The following is a 25,351-nucleotide window of genomic DNA, read 5'->3' on the forward strand; positions in this document are numbered from 1 at the left end:
TTGTGGTTTTGAAATTTCAAAATTCAAAACCGCAAAATTATTTTGTGATTTTGCTAGACAATGCATTTTAATTGCGGTTTTGAGATGTCTAAACCGTGAAATGATTATGCAGTTATTAGGCTTTAAATCGTGAAATAAATATGCAGTTTGGGCATGCAGTTTTTGAAATTTTTCAGCATCTGGTGTAGATTTTGAAATTTAATATTTTTTTTTGGATATTAATAAAAATTTCGGTAGATTTTATATCATAAAGTTACAATTTTTTTCGAATTAAGAATTTTGGACTCGCATATTGTCTGCATTCATCTCATGCTCTTGCTTAGCGTTGTCTCTAAGGAGAGATTATAACTGCAAATTTGGAAAAGATAAAATAATTGCTGGATTATACTATAAAAAGCTATTTAAATTAGTACTCAAAATACTATCTTATTTTCCTCTCTATTACGAGTCTTTAGGCACAATAGTAAATCTATTTTATTAACCCCAATCCAGTTGTAATGAAATTTTGAGGTCAAATCACCATTGTGAAAGACATATATGCTACAACTCCAATCCAGTCTTAATTACTATGCACAGTGATGTGACAGGTTTGGTGATCTCTCTACACTGAGAGACAAATTTTTTGAGTAAAGGTTGGAGGTCAAGCCAACTAACTATTTAATACCGTTGTTATTATAACAAAAGATTTCCTCCATCCGGGTTTCAAACTCATGACCTCTCACATAGAGATCATGTGCCTTTGACACTAGACCAAATGCTAGTTCTTTACACTGAGACAAATTTAATTCTCACTTGAAGCATCCAAAGCATGTTGAACCTTTATGATTGCTTGCACAGAAACTATTTTAAGTAATTATACTTCATTGTATTCATGTGACATTTATATATATTAAAAAGAATCAATCTCTTTAACTCAAATTTTAATTCACTCATGTTTTCCAGAAATCAAAACACAAGTTAGTAACAAATTTTTGTGCATCCTCTATACATCATAATGCAAAAGACAACTATATATATATGCCTGTTTGAGGTTTGGTGACAGAAAATGACATGTTGAAATTCTTTTTAAATCCTCTGAGTATATTAATCAGATCTGGGTATTTATTCATGCCTGCAGCCTGATCTGCATTCAAATCGGAAAAACATGGTCCCAGTTTTAAAATCTAACCGAACCCATTCAAGTGGGAAAAAAATAAGGATTTTCACATAGTTCAAAAAATCGGAATCGGAATCGGAATCCGAATCGGATTTTTGACCGCCTAGTTAGAATCAGATGAATCGGCCAAAATCGGAAAATCGGATCGGTAAATTGGGTTTTTTTGGCAGAAGCCTTGTTTTGTAGCCAAAAAGTAGGAAAAAATTGATAAAAATAATTTATAAAAAAACTATGTTAATTAAAATAATATTACACTCAAATTGTTATATCCCAAAATTTTAAATAAGTATTAATCATGATAAATTTAAAAAATTTCACTCAAATAATTTTTTTACTAATTAATCCAATGATTGTTTAGAACTTATATTATTAATTTAAAATACAAATTGAAAATTTTGAGATATAAATAATTTATGAAATTATATAAATAAAATGAGAATTTGAAATTAAAATAAAATGATTCGTGTAAAGAAATAAATAAATAGGTTTGTAATTAGTAGAATAAATATACAAGTTTTGTATGATAATTTTATATATAAATTGCAAATTTTATTTATTTAGGAATTATAAAAATGTGAGTTGATAATTATATGTATATATACATATATACTAATTGATATTGTATTATCCGGATTATGAGAAAATTCGAAATATGAAAATTTATTTACAAGTTTCGTTAGATTATTGGGAATATCATTATTCTAATTATCATGTATGAATATATATAAATTGAATTTTAAAATTTGAAAGATAAAAATGTGAATTATTCGTGCAAATTAATTGTAAATTTTTATAAGAGTTTGGATCGAAATTTTTATAACCATAATGAATTATAAAACAAATTAAATGAGTTCATATAAATTCTGAATTGTTTGAACCATTGGATCACAGATAGCACGAATCTTGAAATCATCTAGTTTTGGATTGAATGACAAAAGAGATTTAACTCAAATGAATAAAAATTTCGGATCCATTTCAAATTTTCTCTATTCCTCTCTTTTATCCCCTCACTGACAGTGGACCCCCCCAGATCCTATCTTTCTCTCTTCCCTTCTCTCCTGTTCGCGCAAACACAGGGGCGAAGCCCCTTTCTCTCATCTGTCGCCCTTCTCTCCTGTCCGCGCAAACATAGGGGCGAAGCCCCTTTCTCTCCTCTGTCGCCCTTCTCTCTCGTCCGCGCAAACACAAGGGCGAAGACCCGTGAATCGCATAGACCCGATTTCCTCTTTCTCCTCCACCTTGAATCGGCACAGGTTAGTGAGATTTAAAATATTTTTTCTTTAAATTGGCTCAATTTGCTTTAAATCGGCTTGAATCAGTGTAACTCGGCCGGAAAATCGGAAAATCGGCCGATTCCGTCACTGTTCATCCGATTTTTTGAAAAAAATCGCACAAACTCGAAAATCGGGCAAAAATCGGCTCGGTCCCGTCCGATTCCGAGTTGAATCGGCCGATTTGACTCGGAATCGGCCGATTTTTGAACTATGGATTTTCATGTTGACTGAACACCTTGTAGAAACCCACACAGCTATAAATCACAAAATTCTATACAGCTAACAGCCTACTACTGATAATAATATAGTAGAGTCTCAAGATAATTCTCCAAACAATGGCTAAAGCAGGAGTAACAAGCACAAGCCTCTTTACTCTGTTTGTTCTTCTCTTTGTACAACTTTGTGCTTCTGACACCAGTTCGCTCAACCGAAAAGTTGCTCCTGGAGGTCGACATGTCTCTGGAGATGATAGCAGATATGTTGTTGTCTTTGATGCTGGAAAAATGGATACAATGTTCCATGTTTTCAGGTTTGACCAAAATGCTAACCTTCTCAAGATTAACGGAAGCTTGGAGGTTTCTCATGGGGTAATCAAGTGATCATTAATATTTATCCTAGCTATTTTTTTTTCTCTATGGACTTTTAAACTGCTAGCTAGTAGCAGTACTATGCATTTGCTAACTAGTACTCGTTCTACTTCTAAAATTTGGACAAAACAAAGCATGTATATATATTGTTTTCTAATTAGTAAAAGTAGATCCAGTACTTTCACTGACTGTTTGCTTTGAAATGAACTGTTGGTGATAATTTCAACATATTTAGCAATTTGACACATAGGATATAGACTAACGGTGAGTTACAAGAACCCTTGGTATTAACTATTGGTAACGTGGTGTTTTGTACTAGTGACAGTTAGTACTGACAAATATATATGGTATATAAATTACATATTGTTGGTGCTGTTTTAAGCAATTTGCAATTACTCATAGAGCTCTAAACTTGTTCTCATCTTTAGGTAAGCGAACCTTTGAGCTCATATGCCGAAAACCCAGCGGGGGTTGCGAGTTTCTTGGTACCGCTTTTAGAGAAGGCCTTAGATGCAGTTCCTGCTAATCTTCAGCCAGAGACACCAGTACTATTTGGTGTAAGAATGCTTACCATTACAGAAATATATATTTCTCATTGAACAGAAGCATACAAATATTTATCATGCATGCATTAAAAATTTAAGTTCATTTCAAATCTTTGATTGTAATGAAATATATGATGCTTAGATTGAGATATTAATAATGCATTGGTTTGTGAAAACAGGCATTTGACGAGCTGTTCCTTCTAGGAGAAGATAAGTATGAGAAGATCCTTGAAACGGTAATTGCTAATAAAAAAAAATGAAACATAAATTATAACAGCACTTACTAATATGTGCCAATTTATGCTAAGATCATGTGCAAATTAATGCGTTGAATAGAGTAAAATACTTAAATGTGTAGGTCCCAACCACATATCCAATTGCGTTTTAATTTTATTTCATATTTTTTTATGCGGAACAAGATACAAAGCTTTAATTTGGTACTAGTTAATTGCATATGCAGGCACTAAATATCTGCGTGTCTATATTTATTAGTATTACTTGGTCAATTCCATACTGATCCGGGAGTGAATTTTTTAACTCATATATAGAACTTGGTTAATTATTCTACTTGATATATTTATAGATTCGAGGTGTTTTCAGCAATAGATCTCTCTTATACAAGCGAGACTGGGTAACTATTATTCCTGCAGCGAAGCAAGGAGCCTATCTATGGGTAAGATACATTATATATACTATTGATATGGCATTTAATTAGAGCATCAAAGATCAAATACAAAATCCAATTAATATAATAATGTGGGCAGTATGCCAGTATATCTTGTGTGGGAGGTTGAATGTTTGAAACTCATCAGGTGGGAAATTAAATCTCTTGTAGATATTAAATAGATAGGCAGCTTGACCTACAACTTTTATTGAAAAAAGAATTAATATAATAGTGTGAAGACGAACATGTACTAGCGCTGGTTATGGTTAAAGATTTTCAAAGGAAGAACCAACTTAATATTATTGATCAATCTTATATTGTCGTACGTACGTTAAACGATAGGATATTGCATTATAATTGCATCTTGTTTTGGCCCACAATGTGGTAAATAGAGATGAATAATTAAAAAAGTATTGGGGATTAATAATGCGAATACTAAATTATTGGAATTTGTTATATTTTTGGACTATAGCACCTTTCGGCCTCTCTGAGGTTAGAACAATTTTTTATTGCTGGTTTGTTTGGGCTACTAATTTTTTGCCTTTGTATGTATTGGACCGGATTATCATTTGTAGTTCTGGGCTTTTATGGGCTGAATTCATGACCCTATCACTGTGATATATATACATTCTTTCTTTTATGTGGCAACTATCAATATTCATTTATGAACTAGTTTGCACTTGCAGGATACAATAAACTATCTTATGGGCAACATAGGCAGCGATTACTCAAAGACAGTGGGGGTTCTTAATCAGGAGAGTGCGTCTACAGAAATGACATATGCGATCTCGTCGAAAGCCGCTGCCAATGCTGCAGAATTTCCTGGAGGAGAAGAATACATCAGCACGCATCACATTCAATCAAACCATCACTACCTCTATTCTCATGGGTTTGCTTCTAATTACTATTATTTAATTTCTTTCATTTATACTTGTAAATTGAGAGTTTTTCCTGTAATGGTAAGACGATGTGAAAATTGTGCAGATGCTATATATATCATATCCGTCCTCATTTGCAAAGAAATGTTATAATTTTTTTTCTTCCAAATACAATATTAAGTGTCATCAATACCCGAAACTATCTTGTTTGCTAACAATGGTTTATTTCCCCTTTTTTTTATTTCAGCTACTTCCCCTATGGTGCATATGGTGTTCGAACAGCGATATTGAAGTATACCAATGATTCATATACATATTGTGTCACACCTGGTTATGATGGTAACTCGTCAAACTTGTATGATTATATCATTAATTAATTTTTTGCTACTTGGTCTTTATGCAAGATATAGACAATGATGTGATTGATACACAACAAAATTATCCTAGTTCTTAAAGTAACTAATATCATAACTTTTTTGAAAACTTGGTAGTAGCTACCAAGGTTCGTGAGGGGAAATCGAACTCTCGACCTTTGGGTATAATAACTCTAGGACATTTTTCTAGCCAATTGTGCTACCTCCCCTTTCTCCTTAAAGTAACTGATATCATAACTTTTTTGTGTACAATGTGGAATTGAAGAGCTATTCGAATACTATGGAGAGATTTACAACGTTAGAGCTTCACCTACTGGCTCAAGCTATGAGAAATGCAGGGAAAATATCTTGCTAGTCTTGAATCTAAATGCAACTTGCTATTTTAAGAATTGCACATTTGACGGTGCATGGAATGGAGGAGGTGGAGCGGGTGCAGAAAATATTTATCTTACAAATGGCTTCCACAATACTGGTGCTGATGTATGTGATCTTCTTAATTCCACTTTAAATTTCTTTTGATCAATTGTCTTCTTCTTTTTAATAGAAAATAATCATGTGTCTTAATATTGTATAACTTACTACCAATTACAACCATAGAAAATGAAGAAATTAAAAGGTCTGCCAATTCCTTAAATCCTTTGTCAATATACTTTTACACAATCCAATATAAAACAAGTGACTTCTCTAATGCTGTGCTCCAGTATCACCTCATTAAAGAGAAGGGAGGGAAGGGGACGACGAGGGAGGCTACCCTTGTAACAGTAAAATCTACACCCCGAATCGGGGGTGACAGATTTCGCCCAAAACTGCATTGTCTCTCCCCTCCGAACAGTGTGTTCCCTCTCGTTTCCCTTTGCTCCCTCTCCGATTCTCCTCTTCTGGAGCAGGGGACTTGATTTGGGTTGACCAGATTTTGAGAGTTTTCACATTTGTTGCCGTTCCTTCCCTCTGCGTCCCTCCTTTTGGAGCAAGCTCTAATTGTCAACATGCGCATAAGATCAGCGAACCTTTTAAGAAGTTAGAACCCAAATTTCGGATTAGCTAGGAACTAATACTGAATTGAAATGAATTTGTCATTCTTTAATTCTACAAATAAGAATTAAAAAATAGAAGCAACTAAGAACCTTAGATATTGAATTAATGTTAAATTCAGGTTGGCATTGTTAACCGCTCCAACCCGAGTACAAACCTGAGACTACTTGAGTATGAGAAAGTAGCAAAGGAGGTTTGTGGAGTGACATCATTTGAGGAAGCACATAGTTTATATCCGGATGTGCCCCTCTTCGATTTGCCTTATTTATGCATGGATCTTGTGTATGTCTACGCAGTACTAGTGGATGGTTTTGGTAAGCATACCAGAAATTGTTGAACTTTCTATGATCTAATATTTGTACAGTCCCATAAAAATCCTTGTAATTTTCTCAATCTGACAGGAATTGATCCAACGAAGGAAGTAACAGCAGTAAATGCCTTGTCATATGGAGATTCCTCCCTGTCAGTACAATGGTGTCTTGGTGCCGCGCTGGAATTACTCTCATCTAACCACGCAAAAATGCCAGGCATGACAAATGTGTTTTTGCCCTCTCATAATTTGGTTCAAGTAGTTTAGCTTTGTACTTCAGTAGTTTCAATTGTGAGATCAGTTTGAATCTTTGTATTTTTTCTCTCATTTTGTATTGTACAAGGATAAGTGATTGCTTTCGGACTGTTTGTTCCTACTTTCAACCAGAGGTTGTAATGCTTTTGGCACCAGTTTATAAGAATTTCCAATAAAACAGGCACTTAATATATATGAGTGTCCTTAGCCGGGCTCGGCCACTTAATAATTTTCATTTTAATTTATAATTTATAATTTATAAGTGTCCTTACCCGGACCAGGCCACCCCTAGACCTGGCCTGATCTGTGTTTTTAATTAGAGGGAGAGGCAATTTACTTTGACAATTAATTTTAATAATATTTTTTCAAATAAATTTCATAGGTTTAGCATTCTTAGAGAGGCTTTAGCTTTCTTAGCTGCTTAAGCTAGCCGAATAACAATTTCTTAGACAAACTTAGACAAATTTAGAACACATTTCTTAAGCTTCTTTAGAGCAAATTCTTAGCTAAGAAAAATCCAGGCTTAAGGAAAAGTGCCTCCTTAAAACTCCTCCTTAGCACCTTTATACACTTTAAGCTTTATTACTCTAAGCATTTATTAGCCGAGCATCTCCTTCTTAGCACAGTTTAAACTCTTAGGCTGCAACACTAAGCTTCGTTGCTGAACATGACCATAACGCTTAAAATTTAAAAGTAAAATTTCATGCAATTTGAGTATTATATGACTATGCCTTCAGCATCGTGATTTTGAACTACTTAATTTGAAATCACTTAATGTACACGTACATGCCTTCAGCATCCTAAATAGTTTGATATTCAACTGTATAAATAAATCTCATGTGTATGTAAGTTGTTCTTGGCGGAAACAAGAAAATTAAAAATAAATAAGTATATGTAAACTAAATAGAATTGTTAAGAGACACTCGTGTCGATGTTACGAAATTCGGCACTAATGCCTACGTCTCTGAGGCTTCACGACCTTAGAGATTGTGCCCATTTCTTTACTCAATGAAAATTGAGTACAAAATGGAACCGGTGAGTCCTTACAAACTTTGTGAAGTCACACGGTCCAAGAGCACTAAAGGCTCTAATACATGAAGCGAGCAGTCAAGGCTCTATTGTTTAAATAAACAAGAGATCTATCACAAATCACTCTAATTCTAATCAAGATTGAGGTTTAGTGGAGTAAATTTCTAGTTGTTGAATGAGTATTAAGTTTTAATATCAAGCAATCATGGTGGCTCTATTTTTCAACAAAAGAAGATAAGTTTGGCAGCTGGAGCTCTTAGGAAAAAAAAAACCTAATATTTGTTTTTATATACAAGGAGAGAAACAAATTTAGGTTTATAAACGCTACCATAACTGATATCAGTCTTCCCCAGACCATAGCGACTGACCACTTCATAATTTGAATAAAGTTACAACATGAAAGTTGTAGATCTCGATTGTCTTGTTTTTTCAAGATTTGATTCACTCAAATTGGAGTTTGTATGATCAAATAGTGGCCAAAATACGAATGGTGTGTAAGCTGATTGATTTAAAGCGTTATCACGTTTAATCAACCGTTACAACCAAATAATTCATTTCTGATATTCAAAAATTTTTCAAAAACTTCCAGAGCTAACCGTTGTGACAGCTGTTACAATGCCTATCAACTACTACAACGCCAAACAACCGTTACAACGCTTATCAAGTGTAGTGGAATTTCAGCAATCTTCAAACTGGCGTATCTCGATGTTTGAGTGCTCGATTTCAGCATATAACTACTTTTCGGAAAGCTTGTGAGGAGTATATATTGATTTTGAATTCTCAGCCTTCATTGGATAATGATGCAGTTACTTATATATCTCAAAGACAATGGAAATAACCTCAACAGTCATGTTGCAATTTTAAATCTTATACAAGTAAATATCTCAACTCAAGAAAATTATTAAATTTAATAAACATATGTTTTACAAATCTGATCAAACAAACTAAGTAGATTATTGGATAGTTGAACAGTACATTGATACAAGTGAAATATATATCAAATCTCATTTCTTACATATCATTATGTAAATTGTATAGATCGAGGTTGGCGTTGAATTCAAATTTAATCCACATTTCAGAGCCTGAATTCCTAAAATAAATTATAGTCAAGAAATTTCCCTTAGTTACTTAATTATTATTGTCAATCAAATAATTCGTTTTATAAAAAAATTCCCCCATTCCAAATTTTAAGTTCAAAAAATAATCTTGATCAGTTGATCTTGATAACTTCCAATAATGATAATATTAAGGAATGTAGTACTCAATTCCAATCTTGTCAAATTTCCGAACTATTTTTTTTTTTTTATTAAACCAACTACTATGCTTAATATTAGAGAACTTACAATAAAAAAATATTATAAAACATACGGATATTTGATTCCCTAAAGTTTGACAGGCCGCATTTTATTTAAAGAATTAACTCTCTGAATCCAGTACCATCTTCAGGGGAAACTGTTCTGGTTATATACATTACATAAAGCCCAGTAAAGGCCCACAATATAAATATGAACGCCTCAACATCTTATATCACTGCCTCGCGTTGCTTCGGCAACAATAGTCGATGCTGGTGAAATATATAAAAATTCTAAATAAGAAAACTTATAGGAGTAATATATTACAAAAGCATCCAAGAAAATGGTAAAATAAAAAACTCTACATGAAATTATACAAAAGTTACATTTTAGATGTATTGGTTTATTTCCTGTATTAAGAAGAGGGATGACACCCGTAAAGTAACTTATTATCCTTGCAAACACAGTTTTTTTAACAATATGGTTGCTACTTGCAAGTGTTTTTTTTTACCTGGTGATAGTAGACAACAATATTTACAATATACAAAATGATGTAAGACTTTTTGTGGAGCTGGTGTGCAGCTGTTCCTCTTGGTACCTTTGCTGCTGCAAGTGCTGTAGAAATTGAAAAGTGTGTTAGTTTGTGTTGAGTGTAATAATGGATAACTAAAATTTTGCTTATTCTCTCAGGAGTCATGATTTTAGAACTAATGACCATAAATTGTAAACAGGATCCCTTCACGATACTGTTGGAGTTATACCACAATGGAAGACTGGAAAACAATTAAAGAAGAGATGGAAAATTTTTAGTCAAAACCTTAATTATAATCCAGCAGCATCTCTCGCATCTTCTCCATCAACTTGGCAGTATGTGCATACCTGGATCACAATACCATATCAAAGTTGAACAATAATCTTATATCATAACTTCGAAAGAGTTTGATATCAAAGAGACTATGATAATGCTAAATTTTGGAGGTGAAGGATCAATATTATGGCTCTTCCACATATCAACTATCTGGCTCATGGTTGCAACCTTAAAAAAAAAAAGTAAGCTTTTCTAAATGTTTAGACCCATAAAATACCCTTTTCTTTTGTGGGTAAACAAATAAAAGGGGGAATTTCTTGTATCCCCTTCAAAAACTTCAATATTACGTATTTCCCCCTGTAAACTTTGAAATTACATATTTCCCCTTCTAAACTTCTCAAACTCACAAATTTATCCATTTAATCAATAAATACATTAAATATATATAAAAGTACTTAAATAATAATATTGAAGTTACATATTTAAAAGTACTTAAATTTACCCATTACACAAATTTACCCGATGGCCGAATGTGTGCTGCCGATGGTATATTAATTAACACCATCGGTTTTGAGCCGATAGCATATGTATGTGCATTATCTATCGGGGTGATAAGCAACGGTTTGGAACCCAATGGCGAAATGCGATTTCTATCGATAATGAAGTGTTTTTCTCTAGTAGTGTAACAGTGTACAAAGGTTAACAAACATGGTTTATAAAAAAAATCGTATATGGTTTACACAATTCATGCATTGTTCTATTGTAGAAATCATGTATAACCTTTCTTATAATACACAGTTTCTATGACCGTGTATATATCACTTGTTTCAACGCTTCTTTTTTTAGATTTACACAGTTTTTTGTAATAAGAGTGTACTATCATTGATATTTTCATAAACGATGCACGCAGGTATCGTTGGGAACCGTGTGTCATTAGTTTATCTTAACTGTGTATAGTCCTGTTTTCTGTAGTAGTGTATGGTAATTAATATTAATTAGTATAAGCTACATTATTGTCATGCAACTATATATGGATGTTATAGAACAAACTTCTAGCATGCTTATATGATGTTCGGGTTTTCTGTGGCGCTATTCCTGGGGACTTGTGTCACAATGCAACTTTTTGTTGGTTAAAAGCTCGTAGGCAATTTTATTGACTACGAGTGTTACATAATATTAGACTACGAGTGTCTGAGAAAGCATACAGATGTAAACAAACTAAAAACGCATGCATGAGTATGTGCATCATGTTGAGACCAAGTTGGTGATGGAAATGATATGAGTCTAATGATTGTTTCATCGGTGCGCATAGTTGTCATATTTCTTCTAGCATACTACATCGAAGAAGGCACTAAATCAAACCGGATCAGAAACTAAATCAACTGGACTGAGACGGTCACCACTCAAATGTCCCAATAAAGAGCCGCTAGTGTGGAAAGCCGGAAAAGGAAGGGAAAAGAGGAGGAGAAGAAAGATAGCACATAGAAAATACCAACAAACAGCCAACACAAACACCAACATATAAAGTATCTATATGTACAACTTGGTCCACCCACTCTTCCATTTCCAAAGAGGGGAAGAAGAGCTCGGAAGAAGAGAAGAAAAAATGAACTGCTTGTCGTGAAGAATAAAAAACCCCCAGAAAGGCGAAGTGAAGAGTTGGGACCAGATCCAAGAAGCAGAAGCACCGAAAAACGATGGCCAGATCAGCTAGACGGAAGTACCTGCTCAAATGAAGACGAAGCAACGAGCGGTGGACAGATCTACTAGATGAAAGCACCGGGAGTAGTGACCAGATCCACTAGGCTGAAACACTTGCTTAATCAGATGAAAGAAAAAAAAGTAGAAAGGAGGGTGTGGGATGGGTGTGTGAAGAGAGGGGAGGGGAGGCTGTCATCGGCGCCATGGGGATTTTAAAATCACATTATGACTTCTCACAAAAGCAGCACCGCCTTTTATTGTCACAATGCAACTTCTTAATTGAAAAGAGGAATGGATATATTTTATGATCAAATCAGTTGTTAATTAATAAAAAAAAAATTGCGTGAATCACGCCCGTAGGCAGGAACTTTATTGATAACCAAATTTTCATAGGAGATTACATATGTTATAAAATTAAACCCTGGCAGGAAAACTAAAACCCCAGAAAAACATAGGGAATGTGAAACCCATATAGTCCCAAGCAATCCCTTACCTTAAACCCATTTTTCCTAACCTATCAGCCTCTGGATTCTCAACTCTAGACTGCATACAAAACCTGAGTTTTAATTCCTTCATGAGCTTCCAGATCTGCATAGTTTCACCTTTCGATATTATAAAGCCCATCCCTCCCTTTCAGTCTGAGATCCATGATCCATCCGTTAATAAATAATCTACACGTGACCTTCTTGATTAAAAATTTACAAAAATAAATTACAGATATGGGCAGCATTTATTATGTTGGGAACGAGTTATATGCACACCGGGCATGTCATCAGCATGATCCATGGTTCCTTTATGTCAAATATTTTATTGACCGGCTGTTTAAAATGTACTATTAATTTTGGATCATTTATTATGTTGCGAACGTGTTAACGCAGTTAGATCTTTACTCATCTGTGCTGTTATGTTTCCAGTGTTTATGATTCTACTGCTCTACTTATACAGTCGTAAGCAACTGAACCACTCAGGCTTCAAAGCTGGAAAACAAGAAAAAAGACCAATATAACTAGACAAAAAAAAAATACTCACACAGGAGATCCCTCTCATCGAGGGGCCGGAGGTGCAGTGCAACCGGATTGTGTCCTATGTATGAGTGCCACATTAGAAAACAGGGATCACCTCGTGTGGCGGTGCCCTTTCTCTGTGCGCATCTGGATGGGTCTATTGGCACATTGCAATATGACAATCCCGATGGTATGGGTCGCCGGCTCCTGGGCGCTGTGCCGTGAAAGAAATGGGAAACACTTCTCGCAACAGAGGCGAACGCTGAGGACACTCATTAATGATACAGTATTAGTACTCAAAATACAATTAACAGTCGACATTACACGTTGGAGGCAAGTTTCTCCAAATAGGATTAGACATTTGATCAGAGGAACTCCAGGTACCTCTGGAACCTTGTAAAAACTTTTGTTCGTTTAATACAATCGTTAGCAGGCTATGATCAGCCTCTAACCTTAAAAATAAAAACTGTACTTGACAAATCTGATATGACTAGAATAATTTATCAGACTCAATTTGTATCCAAAACTGATAGGATTCGACTATTTTTAAAATTTTAAATTAATCTGAATCCGACATGATCAAATCCAATCAGATGATTCAAAATCAAACAATCTGTAAACTCGATTTGACCTCAAACTGAACAACCCATGAACTGAGACGAAATAATTAAAATCTTGAATATCCAGAAGTTGACCCGACTCTATCCAAACATAAACAACTTGAAACTCAAGTCGACCCAAATAATATAGAAATCAAAACTTGACCCAACCTGAATGATCCGAATTTGAAATGACTCGAACTGATCATGACCAGAACTCGAAATAACCGCAACCTAAAATGATCCGAATCAGCTCAACAAGATCCTAACTCAACTTCAACCCGACTCGAAATCTGACCCAACCAAACCAAAACCTGACAATTATCTAAAGCCTAATAATGCTTACTCGAAATTTATCCAACCTAGCTTCTCTTTTCACGTGATTCATGCAATAAAAAGCGTAAATTACATGTTTTATTTTTATAACCTATAGAAGTCTTGTAGATGTGCTGTGCCAGAAATGTGAAATTGAGAACACAAAGTGGTTGTTTATTAGGTATAGTACTGTCAACTGTGCTATTTAAGTTCCTTATTTTCTAAGTTGTATGGATTGAAGTACTTGTTAGCTGTATTTCCTTTTATTATGATTGAAATATATTGTTCTTGATAATCAGAAGTTTTTCATATCTTATAAGTTATAATCCTTTCTGGTTTAATTGATTTCTTTTAGTATTGTTGTTTTCAATAATTCTGCTGCACGTTGATTAGTTACTGTACTAGACCTGACAGGTACCAGTCGTTACTTATCAGTATTTCCATTCAGTGCCAGCTATCTTAAATTACACTAAGGTACTAAATCAGTGGATTGTACTAATTGTCAGCGGTGGATCATCTCTATTATATAATTTATTAATATCCTCACTGTTGATCATAAAGGTTACCCTTAATTGTTGCACTGCTAGATCTAGCTTTAATTGAATAAAAATTATATCTTACTCACAAAAAAAAAAAAAATTGTGCAACACCAATCAATCGAGAAGTTAAGCTCATAATTTCTGCTGACATACCCAAAATCTTGCAAAATTTGCATGCCACAAAATTGTGTATAATTCACTAATCGCACACAATTATAGAACAAAGTGCCTTATCAGCTGCACCACTAACCGTTGCATCTTGCTTCTGAGCATCCAACAAGTAGGTTAAGGCATCCTCTGTTATAACCTCACCTGGAATAAGCAATGGAATACCAGGTGGATATGTGCAAATTAATTCACCACATATCTCACCAATGCTATCTGCTATGCTCACTGTCCTCTTCTTAGCAAAGAATGCATCTCTAGGAGTCAATTCCATTTGTTTACTCTCAAATGGCTCAAATGAACCATCTCTTTCATTAAATATTATCTTAGAGTTCTCATGAAATAATTTATCTGACAAATGCTTTAACCCTAGAATAAGCCTTTCTACATCCATACGCCGGGTCCCTATGTTAAAAGCAAAGGTCAAAGACCAGGTTCCGACAAGCTCTGGAACTATCTTATAGTATTCGTATAATATATCGTCTGAATCATGACCCGATAACCCAAGACGTGAGGTCCCGACGGTGATACGCAAAGGATCCATTTCACAGAAATTTAACCCAAAAGCAGATAAATCCAGCAAAGTAATACCCGGTATTTCTCGAATTAGTTTTCTAGCCTCTGAAGCCAAATCCAAGGTTTGGTCAAATATATGCATGTCATCACCTAACTGAGCCCTAGCAGCATCTAAAGAGGCAAGAAGGAGATAACTAGGGCTTGAGCTTTGGAGCAATTGAAGACATCTGCTAACCCGAACCGGATCAACTAAATCACCTGATAAATGAAGCATCGAAGATTGAGTCAAGGAAGAAAGAACCTTATGTGTGGATTGCACTGTTAAATCAGCACCTTGTTCTAAAGCTGATCTCGGAAAAGCCTTGTTAAACCGAAAGTGGGCCCCATGAGCCTCATCAGCAATTACCGGGATACCCAAACTGTGGCATATCCTCACAATTTCTTCCAAATTACTACAGATGCCATGATATGTAGGAGTGGTCACTAAAACAGCCCCTACTTTACGTCCTTCTCTCTCCACTTCTTGTACTGCCCTTTGTACCTCTGATGCACTGACCCCACCAGCAATATCCCAATCAGAGTTATAAACTGGCATGATATATTTTGGTATGGCGCCAGTGAGCACCATACCGGAGGTGGCTGACAGGTGTGAGTTTCGAGGTAGGATAAGAGTATCCCCTGGGTTACACGTAGCCATTATAGCTGCATGGACCCCACAGGTGCTCCCATTCACGAGAAACCACGTGTTTGTGGCCCCAAAAAGCTGAGAAGCCAGATTCTGTGCCTCTAGTATCCGTCCTTGAGGTGAGAAGAGGTCATCCAGCTCTGGCAATTCGGGCAGGTCATGGACAAATGGACGCAAGCCAATAAGAGACAAAAGAGAAGGTGGTGCTGCCTTACCACGGTTGTGGCCAGGGAAGTGGAAGCATATGACTTGTTCAGTGGCAGTAGTATTTAGAGCTTCAACTAATGGGATATCTACGGATTGGTTGGATATGGGTAGACAATCCAAGCGGGTTCGGTCCGGCTTTGTAATCTGATGTGGTTTTGAAGAAGCAATGCACAATGGCTTTGTAGTAGGGTAGACAAATTTCATTCTATGAGATACTAAGTACCAATCTGGATATTTTTTTTGAGATAGGAAATGAACAAATAATTATTTACTGTACCACATTACATATATGGTGGTTCATCATGGTACAAAATTCAAGGTCTACAGACTATCCCTCATGGCTCATGAATCCCTCTCTTCATATACCCTTTAAAAACCTTAAAATTACGTAATTTAGATAAGGAACTTTTGCCTTTCTTCCCTTTAAACATAATATCATACTTACCCTTCTAAATTTGTAAAAATGAAAAAGAAACCATAACTTTTCTTCAGTATGTCAATCTGTCAAACACCTTATGGGCATCAGAAATAAACCCTAACTATTGGCTGGTCTCTCCATTGGTTCGTACCAGTAAAACAAAATCTATGTATCAGCGTTTTGAATCGAAATAGACTGACCTTATGTTTGTTTTGAATCGGAGTTACGCCGATTCTTCTTTCTAGTTTGATTTGCTCGTGACTTGGGACTGACTGATTCTCTTAACGGATTTTTCAATCGAAATGTGAACTGTGATTGATGATTGGAAGAGAGATTTACTTGGGCCCTATAATTGGGCCTTACATTTGGATTCTGCAAAAGCTTACGGCCCACATTTGAGAGATGGATTTGGGGGAATATTTGGAGCATTAGAGTTCTCTTCTTCTTCTTTTTCTTGATACTTGTAGAACATGTGTTTTATCATTTTGCTAGCTAATTGAATTTTTGGTTGGTTAAGGGAATGCACTCCAGAGAACTACAGATGAATGTAAGCCATGGATAATAATTAAAATTTCGGTCAAAAATTTATAACAAATATTCTTTTGCATATAAAAAAAAGAAATATATTAATGCTACATAGTCACGTCAACAGAGAGAACGCCGCTCTACGGGATCTAATGTCCATAGATCCCCCCAATGCAACTCCATCTTGAGAAAAGATGTAGCACCTAAAGTTATTAAATGATAAAATGATTTACAGGCATGTTCAGTAGAGACTACATTTGTTGTGGAAGGTGCAAAATAGAACAAAGGCAGAAAAATCAATCTATAAGGTTTCCCTCGTCATGACCTACCATCCCAATCATACAAAATTGGTCGTCATTTTTTAAATAATATTCCTACTTTCTTAAAATTTAATTAATGGACATAAGCCAGGACTCACTTCCACAGGAAAATAATAACATAAACTTTTCCATACTTCTAATTGTTTGCTCACTACAGTTTAACAGGTGCTAATATAAATTAATGCGTTAAATATAAACGGATCCGGTTGTGGAGCCCGCCGGTAAGTAGATCCGGTCGTGGAGCGAGATGAAGATTAAAGTATTAGATTAGGCTTCAGTTAAGCATAGTTCCACATGTAACCATCAAGTCAAATCAAATTTTGACTCGATTTGGCTTCAATTTACCCTTAATTGATGCCAGTCAAAAAGAAATTTAAGAAACTATCTAGCCAAGTATTTATAACATGAACATATGCATACCGCTGTATATTGGCAGGCTTGTTCTATTCAGGATCCCAAACAAATATAAGCCATTTATATAATAGGTGCCCAGAAAATTACAATGTTTATTCTTCACATTTTTTCAGACAAAACAAATACAACACAACTGTCGTGTAATTGTGCTTTTTCATGTTTTCAGATATCTTAACCGACTGGCTCAAATCAGAACTTCAAAAATCCAACAAGTAACGAAAATGGAAGCTTTAAATAAAATTACATATAAGATTTAGATACTAATTATTTTGCCCAAGTTGGTGAAATTAGACCGAATTTATTGAAAGCAACAATCCTGAAATCACATTTACTGCATGACTGCCTCTGTTTACTTCTGTCATTTGTCCCAACTTCTATTTTCACAAGCATCTACTGCAATTTCAAAATGTGTATTCCTTGTAGGGGTGCACAAAAAGCTCATGATTCGAAACTCAATTTAAAATCAATTCGGATTCAACTTGCTAATAACTCGAGTTGAAACTATTTTTAGAATCAATTTAAAATCAATTCAGATTCAACTTGCTAATAACTCAATTTAAAATCAATTAGAATTTTTATGTGGTTGACATTTCAAAATAAAATACTTTCCAAATCGAATCTGAGGAAGAAAGGATGGGAGGGAGACATCACATGCTCTTTCTGCCCTCAGGAGGAAACTGTTAAACATCTCTTCCTCCAATGCCCCGTGGCTAAACAAATATGGTTTTGGTTAGGCTGCCACCAATTATATTACACCAATTGGAATTCCTTCCCTGAGGTGTTAGAGTTTGCCTTATCCCTACCTAAATATACACAAACTGCTTTTTTGCTTCTTTTTAGTGCAGTTTGTTGGACTTTATGGAAACACCGAAATGAAATTGTTTTTAAAAAGTACCAACCTAAAACCGCAAAGAGTATACTGTATTTGATAATTTCTTTACTTTTGTATTGGACAGGGGGTAAAAGAACTAAACCAGCAGTGCAAGAGGAGGCACGGCAATGGATCCCTGATGAAGACGTTATAGATGCTGTCCCTTTGCGTATGATTTTACCAGGAGCAGAAGAAAGCATCTCATTCCACTGTGAAGACTCTGATAGCCATAATTAGTGATCCCTTTAGATATCCTGTTACTAGTCTATTGTGTAGTGCAGCAATTTTGGTTATATTCAGCTGCATGTGTGATATTCAGTTGCATGTGTTTGCGTAATGAACTCATAACTCATCGTAGCAGAGAGAGAAGGTCAAGTGATACCTTCTTTCTAAGGATTAACCTACAAAACTTACTTTGGGTGTATAATGGTTTCGTTGATCTAATGAAACTGGGCGTTAGTGCCTTTTCTCAAAAAAAAAAAAAAAACTCGAGTTGAAACTGACTCAAGTTTACTGACTCGGTTGATTTATAAGTCGAATTCAAGTTACCTCCAACTCAGTTCGGAAGTAACTCGGTTGAACTCACACCAAACCCTAATCCATATATTTTTTTATTTTTGCGTTCCCAAACCTTATACATGTTTCCCACATTCTACTATATTGCCGCTTGAAACTAAAAAAACAACCATGGCTTCTTAAACGACTAAATCTTATATGTTTGGTAATTTTTAATTAGGTACTATTTTGATATTTTCGTAATTTTAAATTATGTATTGGTCATTGTCTCATTATGTGTTGTCTTTAATTGTGTATTATTTTGATAAACTATGTAATATTTTTTTTTGTTAGAATTAAATTAGATTGTCTCACTATGTATTACATTATGAGTCACGAGTCAACTTGCATCGACACGAATTGTTTGCGAGTTGATTCCAAATTGGAGTTTCTAACTCGAAATTGGATTAGCAACTCGGACTCAACTCGGTTCATGGGTTCACGAGTTGACTCCAAATTATCCTCAACTCGGCTCATGAGCAGCCCTAATTCATTGGGCATTTTAAAATATAGAAGACTAAGGAATAAACAAGAAATACCAGTAGATATTATAACTGAAATATCCTAGTGAATATAATTAACGGATTCTTCCAATAAAATCCGTTAATCTGAAAAATAAAAAACCGTTTTAACTGATCCAACTGGAGAGGAGAAGATGCCCCTGTCGCTGTGCAAAGCCAAGATTAACAGCCACCAGTGTCCAGCGTAGTGTATTAAAAAAATCCAGGCGGGTCAGACCCGATCTTGCTGAACCGGAGATCGCATCCGACCCGGACCGACTTTGTTAGATCTCCGGATCGGCCCGGACTAACTCTAGAGTCGAGTCAAGTAAGAGTTTGGTCCGATTTTTTGAACTAGACTCCTGTAAACCCAATCCACCCCGACCCGACTAGACCCAACCCGGACTAAACCCAACCTGCTTCTCGAAAACCCCAGAAATCCCTCAAACCCCCAAAAACTCCCCAAAAACCCCTTAGAAACCCCCCCCCCCCCCCCCCCCCCCATTAACCCCCCAGAAATCCCTCCGAAACTCCTAGAAACCCCTAGACCCGCACCCGATCTGTGCTAATTTTGGACTAAGGGTCTAGCACGAGTTTGATCAAACTCCCCCAAAATTGAACCCGCCGGATCCGACCCGGCCAAACTGGTAGACCCGCCTAACCCGTGGCTAGGGCCGGTTTGAACCGAGGAGACCCGACTCGACCCATTTTCACAATATTAGTCTAGCGCCAACCGATTAGCTCAAAATAAATTTTAAAAAAAGAAAAACTGATTTGTTAAGTACCAACCATTTGGGCCCAAATTGGTTAAAAAATATTCTTATGTTGGTGTCCATGAAAGAACCAATCATTCTGGGTCCAAATTATTTAAAAAATCCAAAAATGAAATGGGTTGTCGTTGGCGGCCATTTTTATTAATACTCTAAAATAAAAGAAAATTTTAAACTGCCTCCGCATTGGATTTTTTTTTTAAATTACCTCGACCGCTGGGCCCACGGGCGGCCCACCCTCCCTAGCAGACCGCCCGGTCAGGGGCGGTCCACTAGGGACCAAACGGCCTGTGGTCCGAGCGGTCCACTTTTTTTTAGAGAGATCTTAATATTTTGATTTAAATAATTTTATGAAGAAAAAAATTTATTGTTTAGAGTGTATGCCAAAAAATAAGACATTCGATATATTTCTGCAGTGATGTCGTAACTCTTTATAACTTTGATTTGATTTGATTTTTCAGTTGGATATCACAAGTCTAAAGATAACACTAATTAAGGACTTGGTATTGATTCTTAATAAAAAAATTTATTCAAATATACACAATGAAATATAGTTAGATTGCCTCAATAATGTCAACTTTTTTTGAGAGAATAATTGGATTATTTGATTATTGTCAACATATACCATTTGCTCGAAGATAGGCAAATGAACACAATAAATAGTAAATGCATTTTAAAATAATTATATGAATAATTCTTGAATAATCTCTTAGGCTTTTGACTAAACAAAATACCGATCGTTGTACGTCTACCGTTGAACGAAAACTTAAACTAAATTTTTGAGGCACTAAACGACATTTTTTTTAATTCTGATGCTTCATATGCCTGGTGCAACCCCCAAGGGATATTCGAATCCATCTCATCCCCCCCCCCCCCCCCCCCCTTTATGTAAAGTGGTCATACGCGCAAATCCGACTTTCCTAGCCAAAGTTATGGCTGTTTAATGTTTTTTGAAAGCTGAACTTTAAAAATTCATAATTAATTGTAGAAAAATCCAAATAAATTGAAATTTGTGTCAATTATGTGTATTTTTTAATGTTCTACATGTTGGTGTAATCATTTCTTCAGTTTGATCCCTATATCAATCCAGACTTCCTAATTTACCAGAAGAGGTCAAATTTGATGTTTTTAGTGCATTGCACTATACCAGTGGTCTTTGCTTAGTGCTGGGCTGCTGAGTTTGGATTTGGTAGCATACCAGAGGTCAGTCTATGATGCTTTGTGCATAGACAGATATCTAATTTGAGGTTTGTTCATATTTTAGTAGCTCTAAACTCCTGTTTTAGTACCAGAAATAAAGAGAAGAATATCAACAAGTTGTCAGAGCTTGGAAATTTTTTAATCAAGGCCAAATTCTTAATTAGTGTTATCTTTAAACTTGTGATATCCAACTGACAAACCAAATCAAAGTTATAAAGAGTTACGACATCACTGCATAAATATATCAAATATCTTATTTTTTGGCATACACTCTAAACAAGAAAAAAATTTCTTCATAAAATTATTTAAATCAAAATATTAAGATCTCGTTAAAAATAAAAAAAAGAGGACCGCCCGAACCACAAGTGGTCTGGCCCCCAATGGTTCGCCCCTGGCCCGGGCGGTCTGCTAGAGAGGGTGGGCTGAGCGGTCGAGGCAATTTAAAAAAAAAACCCAATACAGGACAGTTTTAAAATTTTCTTTTTTTTAGGGTATTAATAAAAATGGCCGGGTTTTAGGTAGCTAAATAAAAAATAATAATAAAATGGGGAATAAATAATCAAGCTCCGTTGAAAACTGTGACACCTAGGGCTGCAAAAGAATCGAGCCGCTCAAACTTAACCCGGTTTGAGTTTGAGTTCGAGTTCAAGTTTGAACCACTTTCAAACTGAACTGGTTAGAAATTGAAGCAAGGTTTTGATCTGAAAAGAAGAGTTTGAGTTTGATTCAGTGCAATTCGAACTAGTTTTGAACCGAACTGGTTTGAAATTTAAGCATGGTTTAGAACTAAAAATAAGAGTTTCGAATCGAGTTAGACTCAGTTCAAGTTTGATTCGAACCAAACTAGATTTGATTTGTTTCAAAACTGAACTGGTTTGATAATTCGTTTCGAGCTGAATTTATTTTCGAATCGAACTCAATCAAATCACGGACTACGAACTTTTTGTGCACCTCTAGTGACAACTAGCAAAATAGCTATTAAAATTTAAAAAATTTTAAAAATATATATTGTATATTTTCTTTGTAGTTATACATATGTTTTGCATTAAATTAAATGTCAATAAAAAAAAATTTGAGAAAATAAATGCCAACAAAATTAAACTGTTATTTTTTTTTTTAAAAATCCCAAAAAATGACTAACTAATTTTTATATTGCATCATATTTTATGCATTTGATATTTAAACTATAGAGAATATAATTGTGATTTTGTTAGTTTAATTTTAATCTCATTTTGTCAAGGGTAATTATATCCATGTTTCCTGTTAATAAGATCTTCTTTTAAGAACTGTACTTGCAAACGACTTGAAGATGAAAGGAACTATACAATGGGGAAACACAGAAAGGAAACTAACCGAAGAAATGATAATTATTTTAAAATTGTTTAAATAAGATAGATTACTTAAACCATTTGAGCTACTAGTTCAAACATCATATTAGTGCTCCAATCATCTTTCCTTTTTATGAATTAGTTTAAAAGTGAGAGGCTCCTACAGTGATACCAAACTGCTTGCGCCTCCTCTCTAGTCTCTAAAGCTGAATATGAAGACATAAGATGAGAAAATCCAACCTAGTAATCTACGGTATGTATAATATTTCTTTCACTCCAATGAATCAAGTATCAACCCGCGCGCAGAGGATTAATGGAATTGACAAGTCATTTAGCATCATACTGATCCACCACTTGTAATATCTGGGCCGAGAGTTTTAACAGATACAAGTTAAAAGGCCTTGCTAAATTATCTGGGCCGAGATATAAAATTTCTAACAAATTACCTACTTTACAACGCCCCTTTTCACAATTAAAAGGCCTTTGTACAACACTTTTGAAGCAGAGTCGAGACATCAATTGTTTGTCAGTGAAAGCATATTCATGAAATCGGTGGTCAGTAATAAATAATAAATAATAAATAAATAGAAAGATTGAAGAAAACAAGAAATCAAGCAATGATATCTTGTAGCAACACCCTGTTTTGTTATGGATAAGGCTACTTTAATAGTTAACAAATTGGAGTGATCTCGAGTGTGGGTCCCTGATTTTATATATATTTTTATTTATTTAGTACAGCACGTACATGGTGCTGCTGATCAGTTGAAATAATAAAAATTGTAGACAGAGCACAATGGCAAGAAGACAATAGCTGACATGCTCACATGTGAGCTTAAACACTGTGTGCTGATTGGTTGGATGCCTTCCCTAGCTCCTCTGTCTGTGATTTGCTCATAATATTTTTTTGAACTTCAATTTTATTATTTATACTATTTTTTCAAAAACAATAAATATAATTAAATCTTGAATTTTAGCATCCAAAAACGGTTTTCTCTTACATGAAACACTTTCTCATGAATAATTCGATTATAACACGTTAGGTAATAGAATATTTTTGTTTAGATTTGGACCGTCCAATTATAATTCGCATGAATACAAAAGGTTTCATACATTTCATTTCGAATCAGATTAATTTGTCTGAATTCTAATATAATAGTCAGAGAAAAACACTTCCTCAGAAAATGTCATTATAGGTATTAATGTCTTACCTCAGTGACATCATTCTTCAGAAAGCATTTTTCTCTGACAAAGATGCTAACATTTGCGCTATAATTTGAGATTTTAACAATTCTTTTGTTATATTTTTATTTTTCTAAATGCTAAAAATAAAAATAATATCGGTCCAACTTTTTTTTGTCAAAACTCTAAAACAAATGGTATCTTATCTTGAAAATGTTCGTTGGTTTACAATTTAGAGAATTTCAGGACCGAAATGCAAAGATGTACCTTGGTAAAGAGGCTATTTTATTATAGTACTCAAATATATTAAATTTATTTTTGTTATCTCCGCTTCACAAAATAAAAAATGTTACAATCCGCATTCTCAGAGGATACGCGTAGATATCAATAACAAAAGAAAAAGAACCCCTTTTTTTAAAGCTCTTTTTGTAAAATTTCGATGACCCTCCAAAATTTACTCAGAAAAAAATAATCGATGACAAGAGAAGAATACATAACATGTAGATTTTTTTTTTCAAGGTTCAATCAGCATGTTTGTGTTGAAATTTTACAAAAAGATTTCTCTTTATGATGCATTTGCTGGTTATGCTTTTAAATTCCGATTGAAAAAATATATATTTTGACAATTCCGGTTGGTATAAATAATGATTAGAATTCCTGGAAAACGTTTTATTTTAATACTCTTAATAATGAATTCTAAAACTTAAAAACAAAATTTAAAAAAAAATTATAGACACATTTTTTTTGGTATATATCGGCTTTAGCCTTTTAGAGTATGATGTTAATCATCATACCAGCAGCCACTCTTTGAACTATTTGGTTAGCTAGGAACAATGTCTGTTTTAATAACTCTTTAATACCTTCAGCTGCTATAATAGGATCAAAAATAATCTTACTTCATATTGGTGTAAAAATAACTTGGATGATTCTTTTTTCAAACTAACCTTAGTAATTCTCATGGATACCTCTTCTTTGTCTCAGGCAGGCGTTATAATCCTCTCGGAGACCGATACGTCGGAAGAGGAAAGCAATACTTGGGATTCCGAGGAAGATCCTTGTCTTAGACTCGAAGGGTCAGACCTTTCTAACTACCTGCGAGACAGAGCTGAATATGATGTGATTAATGCTGCATTCCTCTCATCTGCCAACCCCCCTGGTCAACCAAGTTCTTCTTATACCAGTTCGATCACCTGCTACTTTCTAGTTTCACTTTCTAAGTAGTTGTCTCAGCTGTTTTGTAATTGGACTTATGTAGTGCCTAAACAAACTATTTCCTCTGCTTTATTAGATATCTCCTAATTACTTCACAATTAGGAAGATCCATATATGTAGTAGT

The 25,351-nt window shown here is 34.8% G+C and overlaps 1 protein-coding gene and 1 pseudogene across 4 annotated transcripts; one reads left to right on the plus strand and one right to left on the minus strand.

Annotated features, from left to right (window-relative positions):
• Window positions 1–2,196: 2,196 nt before the first annotated feature.
• Window positions 2,197–7,257, plus strand: LOC144574794 (putative apyrase 3). The gene is made up of 10 exons (XM_078324860.1): window positions 2,197–2,409; window positions 2,742–3,017; window positions 3,446–3,574; window positions 3,742–3,798; window positions 4,146–4,235; window positions 4,913–5,115; window positions 5,352–5,443; window positions 5,744–5,958; window positions 6,632–6,824; window positions 6,912–7,257. The coding sequence occupies exons 2-10, from the start codon at window positions 2,766–2,768 to the stop codon at window positions 7,085–7,087; spliced, it is 1,407 nt and encodes a 468-aa protein (XP_078180986.1). The 5' UTR covers window positions 2,197–2,409; window positions 2,742–2,765; the 3' UTR covers window positions 7,088–7,257.
• Window positions 7,258–14,313: 7,056 nt separating this feature from the next.
• LOC144575131 (uncharacterized) lies at window positions 14,314–16,912 on the minus strand (annotated as a pseudogene). 3 transcript variants are annotated; one of them, XR_013518366.1, is made up of 2 exons: window positions 16,554–16,912; window positions 14,314–16,140 (listed from the first exon to the last, which is right to left on the minus strand). The product of XR_013518366.1 is annotated as an uncharacterized LOC144575131, transcript variant X2 (transcript). The 3 variants fall into 3 exon arrangements; XR_013518365.1 differs by having other exon boundaries at window positions 14,314–16,162; window positions 16,554–16,653; XR_013518367.1 differs by lacking the exon at window positions 16,554–16,912 and adding an exon at window positions 16,221–16,528.
• Window positions 16,913–25,351: the final 8,439 nt, after the last annotated feature.

The sequence above is a fragment of the Carex rostrata genome, chromosome 23, assembly GCF_964058835.1.
Source record: "Carex rostrata chromosome 23, lpCarRost1.2, whole genome shotgun sequence".
Lineage (NCBI taxonomy): Eukaryota > Viridiplantae > Streptophyta > Magnoliopsida > Poales > Cyperaceae > Carex > Carex rostrata.